Source organism: Diadema antillarum, unplaced genomic scaffold (assembly GCF_040938485.1).
Source record: "Diadema antillarum isolate AM-2024a unplaced genomic scaffold, OU_Dant_1.0 scf00000108, whole genome shotgun sequence".
NCBI classification, from domain to species: Eukaryota; Metazoa; Echinodermata; class Echinoidea; order Diadematoida; family Diadematidae; genus Diadema; species Diadema antillarum.
The window spans coordinates 753,129-760,729 of NW_027270997.1; the positions used below are offsets into that span (position 1 = coordinate 753,129).

Sequence of the window (7,601 nt, forward strand, 5' to 3'; positions counted from 1 at the left end):
CTCCGAGATTCCGACATTGTTATGTTAAGTAGTCCAAGGCGGACAAGGCATATGATAATGAAAGAAGGATATTATTCAGAGGGGTGAAGGTTCAGGTGTAAGTTTCTTCAGTTTGTCTCCCTCTACAAATTAAATTTGTTAAGATCGCAACTGCTGATCTGTAAATTAACAAACATGTCGGAAAAAAGGAACCAGTGGGACTCGAACCTGTCATCTACTGCTTTCCGGGCAGCGACACTACCACCAGGCTGTCCCTGGTTGCCGGCAGTGACACGATGAACATGGAACAAATACCCAAGCTCCGAGATTCCGACATTGTTATGTTAAGTAGTCCAAGGCGGACAAGGCATATGATAATGAAAGAAGGATATTATTCAGAGGGGTGAAGGTTCAGGTGTAAGTTTCTTCAGTTTGTCTCCCTCTACAAATTAAATTTGTTAAGATCGCAACTGCTGATCTGTAAATTAACAAACATGTCGGAAAAAAGGAACCAGTGGGACTCGAACCTGTCATCTACTGCTTTCCGGGCAGCGACACTACCACCAGGCTGTCCCTGGTTGCCGGCAGTGACACGATGAACATGGAACAAATACCCAAGCTCCGAGATTCCGACATTGTTATGTTAAGTAGTCCAAGGCGGACAAGGCATATGATAATGAAAGAAGGATATTATTCAGAGGGGTGAAGGTTCAGGTGTAAGTTTCTTCAGTTTGTCTCCCTCTACAAATTAAATTTGTTAAGATCGCAACTGCTGATCAGTAAATTAACAAACATGTCGGAAGAAAAAGGAACCAGTGGGACTCGAACCTGTCATCTACTGCTTTCCGGGCAGCGACACTACCACCAGGCTGTCCCTGGTTGCCGGCAGTGACACGATGAACATGGAACAAATACCCAAGCTTTGGACTACTTAACATAACAATGTCGGAATCTCGGAGCTTGGGTATTTGTTCCATGTTCATCGTGTCACTGCCGGCAACCAGGGACAGCCTGGTGGTAGTGTCGCTGCCCGGAAAGCAGTAGATGACAGGTTCGAGTCCCACTGGTTCCTTTTTTTCCGACATGTTTGTTAATTTACAGATCAGCAGTTGCGATCTTAACAAATTTAATTTGTAGAGGGAGACAAACTGAAGAAACTTACACCTGAACCTTCACCCCTCTGAATAATATCCTTCTTTCATTATCATATGCCTTGTCCGCCTTGGACTACTTAACATAACAATGTCGGAATCTCGGAGCTTGGGTATTTGTTCCATGTTCATCGTGTCACTGCCGGTAACCAGGGACAGCCTGGTGGTAGTGTCGCTGCCCGGAAAGCAGTAGATGACAGGTTCGAGTCCCACTGGTTCCCTTTTTTCCGACATGTTTGTTAATTTACAGATCAGCAGTTGCGATCTTAACAAATTTAATTTGTAGAGGGAGACAAACTGAAGAAACTTACACCTGAACCTTCACCCCTCTGAATAATATCCTTTCTATCTGCGTTACCGCTACGCTCTCACTCCGAAAGAAAGTTCATTTATTTTCTATATCTCGCTCATACACGCATACGGATGACACACGCACAGACATAATGAAATCATGACACGTGAAAACGTTGAATTTTGTGAACACCCTGCAATTGGGTTGAGCATACCACGCGCTCTCGATTTATTCATCAGAGAGAACATTAAAGACCAAAAGGGGTCTCAGGCAATCCGTGTGTCGTGGAAATATAAAAGAACACATATCATAGACGAAGATAGCGGGTTTTCGCATCTGAGCTTCAATGTTTGGAAATTATTGAAGATCCAATATGAAATGATCGTGATTATCATTAATGCGTGTATCACAGCAACAAGTCCATGGGCATAATAAACACCGTAAATACCTGAGTGAAACATTTTTAGATATGGGTTCCACCAAATGTAAATGGCCTGCAAATCTTAAGGTAAGAAAAGTGTCGTAACTGTAAGGCACAGATGAGAAAAAATGGGAAGTACGGATGTTAAGCGTAAGACGTACTAGAGAGGTTGGAACGGGGATACAACTGATAGGGAAATAAAGGATGCCCTAAAGAGCAAGGCGTATAGTATCAAAACTAATGCGTGAGCAAAAGTTACGGAGGCCACGAAAAACCCCCCGTGGAGGAAACGTGGTTGCGACCAAGGATACTAAACGAGGGCGCACTCCCTGGCTCCTTGCTCAGACATGAAGGATAAAATGACCGTATGGAGAAAATTAAAAGCGTAAAACAATGAGCAAGCGGGATAAATGAAGCCTTTTAACGCCTGCTAACAAATCTGAGGCGTGAAGTTGGTACAAGATTTGCCTGTTTGGAAAAAAGGCGTCGAGAAAAAACTGGGGTACAAAACGTCGAACTATACGAGATGACATACGAAATGTAACGAAATTCCAAAAAATACTGAAATGTAGGAACTGCTAGATGCGGCCGTTTACGAACATTCAATAATTGAGAATAAACATCGTAATGGGATATATGAGACATATGGAGTGACAGTACAAAACTATATGGGTTATCTGACCAAGAAAATCTAGATACTGGGACGTTCACGAAAAAGAAACTGTGCAAAAGGAAGATGTAATCTTTGCTGTATAGATGGGCTAAAACAAAGCGATTAAATGCCGAGAGAGGTAGAAGCTAATAGCTTGGACTCTAAATCAATTTGCACGTATTTATTGCGAGCCTTATCGGAGCTCCATCTGCCCTGCCTAGAAATCAAAAAAGTAGGAACGTGAGCATTGAATGCGGCTGTAGCGCCGCCGGACCTCATACTGTGAAGCCCGTACCTTGAGATGTCGGGCACGAAAGGCTTAATGGCATCCAATATGATCTCGCGAGTGCGAGAGTAACTTAAAGGATGAGAGGTGGGAATCAGGCCGCGCTTGGAGACCTGCAACCTACGAAGAACTGGGAGGGGACAATCTGGAGGATCACCGAGAGCGGCGAAATAGCGCTCCGCTACGCGAACTGGACAGGTGTCCTTGCCTGTCCTGGCGATGACTATGTCGCTACCTTGTCTGAATTGATCCGATTTCGAACTTGGTAGGTGGATACTAAGACATTCCTGCGAGAAGGTGCAGCTTTTTCGAGATACCTTTTTGAGATCGTCAAAACGCAGGAATCCGGCGTAGGAGATAAAAGAAATGAACAGGATCCGGAGATCCGCCAAAGACGCGTTGGCTTGGCCGTGCGCTTTCCAGATTTCTCGCAAAATATGGGGAGATAACGGTAACTTGCGTGAGGTTGGAGAAGAATGTAGGCGCTTGAAACCCTGAAGGGCAGTCTTGACCATGGGATCGTCGGTGGGCGACGGAAAACCTGCTAAACTGTGAATCCACTTGATGGCGGCTATTGTTGGGTCTGCGACGGACTTGGGACCGGTAGCTGCCAGGTGCGCCAGGTAGAGGGAAAGGTGAAAGGGGGCGACCGGGAAAGCTGGAATGCTTGGATGCGAGGTTGTCCAAGCCTCCCATTTTCTCCAATACGTGAGATAGAGCCTTGTGGTGGAATCGGCTTTGGAAGATGCGAGGAGTGCTGGAAGATCTACGGCTGCCAGACGTTGCAGGGCTGGATCGTGTAAGGAAGCGGTGTACTTAGCCCATTCGCCTGTGAATTCAAGAAGGAAAAAAGAACGACAGGCCAGCAACCTTGCTTGGGAACAATCTTGCGGAATATAAAAATAGCATAAATGTGATGATCAACATGATCAAAGCAAACTTGTAAAAATATCAGTATACTAAAGTATGTGGAAGACAAACATTAACAGCAAGGGAGGGGTATGCTGGGTGGGAGTGATGGTGGAATGCTCGACCGAGAATGAAGCCTGAAAGGCTAACTAGGAGAATATATAAGCAGGCGAGGAGGAGAATGCGAACAATATTACGCAACAAAAAATGCGCAACAGAAGGAAGAGGTATGCGCTCGCTAGCGAAAATAAATTCCACTTCTTTCATTATCATATGCCTTGTCCGCCTTGTCCGCCTTGGACTACTTAACATAACAATGTCGGAATCTCGGAGCTTGGGTATTTGTTCCATGTTCATCGTGTCACTGCCGGCAACCAGGGACAGCCTGGTGGTAGTGTCGCTGCCCGGAAAGCAGTAGATGACAGGTTCGAGTCCCACTGGTTCCTTTTTTCCGACATGTTTGTTAATTTACAGATCAGCAGTTGCGATCTTAACAAATTTAATTTGTAGAGGGAGACAAACTGAAGAAACTTACACCTGAACACTATTCTTTTTCCTTCATTAAATTGATGGCACCAAGTACAAAATTGATCATATTATGAAAATGACATTGAACACCCCAAACAAGCTCAGGTGGATGGGCTGGCAAGCACCATTTATAAAGCTTATATGAATAGTCATTATCTACAACATACATCACAGATGTTTTTCTCATTGAATTTAAAAACCAGCATGCCCTCTTGGTACAAGGGACATTTTCTGATCGTGTGCAAAATGGAACCCCGAACTGGCTCTTTTCATCCTACACACACACACACACACACACACATATCTATGGTGGAAACCAAGGACCTGTTTTACCCATAAGAATTTTCCACATAATCAAGGACCTGTGTGTCAATGGGACTCTTGTCAAACGAGGACTCATTGGTATATTACCATACAACCGAGGACTTATTACAGTAATGTTAATCGAGGACCTACAAACATGTACCCCTACATGCAAAAGCATGCCATCTGGAATGGTCTGCGAACCAAGGAAGTCCTTGGTTCTCTGTGTGTCCTCATTTTAAATGTAAAGTTCATGTGTGTGTCCTCGTTTTTCAACATGGGCAAGTGCACACACACACATACACACACACACATACATACCATATCAAAACAGGCCATGCACTCGTCAGGCAGGAAAAGTGAAAAACCTTCACGATAAACAAAATGCAGATAAATCACAGACACACGAAGGCTTTGAAACAGAGCTGATGTAAGAGTTTAATGCTAAATGAAGAAAACAAAAAGAACAATGTACATGTTTGTAATTTTCATCAAGCCCTGAAACAGTCTGTATAAAACCCTGGGCAAAACAGCTCTTCCAGTTCTTTATCTACCTCCTTCCTTTTACTTCCAAACTTCCACTCTTTTTAAATCTTCAACTTTCTGCTTTCTTGTTTCGTCCAATTATTCTCTCCCTGGACGAAAGAAAACAGCAAAACTTGACACACTGCGTTAACATCACACATCTTGTCCAGTACGCTCAGTAACACAACAGTATCATACCAACGGACCAGCAGTGAAACTCTACTGCTTATGTCAATAAGACTACGTAAGATGAACAATAATGCCAACATATTTAAGGCACTTAAAAACAACTTTTCATTTCCTTCTTGTACAAAACACTGTTTCTTTCTCCTCTGTCAACATTCAAGACAAAGAGTAATCATGTAGGCTTTGTAATAATACTGTTTGTAGCACATTAAAAAAAATAAAATCATAAAACAAGTAAACGTATGTACAATGATGTTAGCTAATGCATCGCTAGAACTAAGCACTAGTGCATAAACTAATAAGAGGGTCATAAACCAACTGATCAAACAAGAATTTGAGAATCGAAGTTAATCAAAGGTTATATACAGGTACTAACAAACTGATTGGTGCCATTTCTATGTTGTATCCACCTTATCTATCTATGTTTGTTTGTTTGTTGGTATGTTTGTTTGTTTTAAAGAGGAAAACACAGAGGGACCATACAAAACCTTTTTTGTTTTGTTTTTCTGTACAGCAAAGAGCCACTACATTCTTTCCTTTTGTCAAAAGTACCAAGAGGTCTAGATTAGACGTCTGAAGAAATAAAGAATGTGTTCTACTCTGGAATGATATATTTTCGGCTGTTCTTGTCCTTTTCAGCCTAAACACTTTTGAGGAAAAACCCCCAAATGAAAAGCATTTGTGCGTGTGTGAGCACGTGCACTCGCCTGTACCATGCATCTTCTCAGCACAATATTCCTGCATACCCCAGCAGGGCTGCATTTCATTGGACAGCTTAGCAACTTGATTATCATTATTAGCATTCAAAAACAACTAACAACAGTATGAAGAGAGAGAGAGAGAGAGAAAAGAAGACAAAAGAAGACAAAAGCCCCTGTCAGACCACGCATAATTGTGCTTATAGGTTCACTACCCAATATTTTGCTTTGTGTAGTTTGGGCAGTCTGACTGCAAACTTCTCAGAACTTACCAGCCAAACTTCCCACAAAGTTTCCTGCTTGCACTTTGGAAGTTACTCACTACTTACTTCCAGCAATACAAAATGTAGTTTTATGTAGTACAGTCATGCAGGACTGAAACTTTGAGAAGTTAGTGAAGCAATTAGATTCATTTGATGTTGTTTACATACATTTCACATTAGTCGCAAATTTGCAATGTCGCACTTGTTACTATTTTTGCCTATGCGGAACATGCGTGCTAAAGGCTAAAACTATGGGTAGTCTCTCAATGCTCAAACTGCGTGTAGGTCTGATGGTAATGTGATTGCTTGTCCAAACAACGGCAAGCTATCAGAAAGTAAACTAGGCACAGTTTCACAGTCTGACTGGGGCTTTAGTTGATCCAAAACCATGAGTTTCACATCTACGTGCAGAGGTATGACATGTGAGGCAGGGAATTGTTCAGTTAACATGAAACTTGCAAACAAGCTAGCAGTAAGTATATATAATTGTTTGGGAGCAAACAACAGGCGAAGCAAGAGCTATCTACGGGTGCGTTCAAGCGCTCTCCTAAAGCGTACCGTACCGTACTGTACCCGTGCTTGAGGAATGCTCGAATGCTCCTAAAGTGTACTGTACTGTACTGTACCAAGCCATAAGTGGACCACTTACCGATGTGCTCCAAAAGCATACCAAAAGCATACCAAAAGTTCGCTGTAAAGCATGCGCGTATCATGCGCATACGTCACCTTGCAAAAACATCATTCTCTTTGTTCGGGACAGCTGCAAGTAGTTCAAGCACCAGGTGGATGACATTCTTGATACAAAAATGTGTGACCTTTTCTAAAGATAACTCTTGAGGTATGCTTTCTCAACAGAGCGCTCAAATGCTCCAAAAGTAGCACAGTTAGATACGGTACGCTTTGGTTCTGTTCACTTTGGCTCGCTTCAGAGCACTCGAACGCACCCTATGTCTAGGAGATTTCACTAAATCCACTATTTATGTGATGGCAATAATGTACACAGGTTCACACAAAACTTGCTATGTAATGCTCCCCTGCACAATCAAAATTTTGGCAAATCACTGTAGTCTTGCCAGCACCAAGGTAAGAAGTATTACAAAACAATTTGACACTTTCCTCAGCAAAATGATCAACTGCATGCTTGTGTTACACAGTATGAGTAAGTCATCCTCCAGCCAACTTGACTGCTGGTTCCCAGAGTTGCCACAAACAAGATCTAAACATCCAACACTCTCGTTCTCAAGTTCTTGCCCTCTGGCCGTCAACACTGGGCATAAAGCGTAAGAATTTGATCTAGAAATTAAGATCGAGAAACAATTTAAGTCTCCATGCTGCTTGAATGGGGGGGGGGGGGGGGGGAGGGAAGTTGTCCAGTCAACAAACTAAGAGGGAAATTCATGAGAGTATT

At 42.8% G+C, this 7,601-nt stretch overlaps 1 protein-coding gene across 1 annotated transcript; it reads right to left on the minus strand.

Moving 5' to 3' along the window:
- Window positions 1-2,618: 2,618 nt before the first annotated feature.
- On the minus strand, window positions 2,619-6,861 carry LOC139719296 (integrase/recombinase xerD homolog). Its single transcript, XM_071630718.1, has 2 exons — window positions 6,843-6,861; window positions 2,619-3,610 (listed from the first exon to the last, which is right to left on the minus strand). Exons 1-2 carry the CDS (start codon window positions 6,859-6,861, stop codon window positions 2,619-2,621), a joined length of 1,011 nt encoding a protein of 336 aa, XP_071486819.1.
- Window positions 6,862-7,601: the final 740 nt, after the last annotated feature.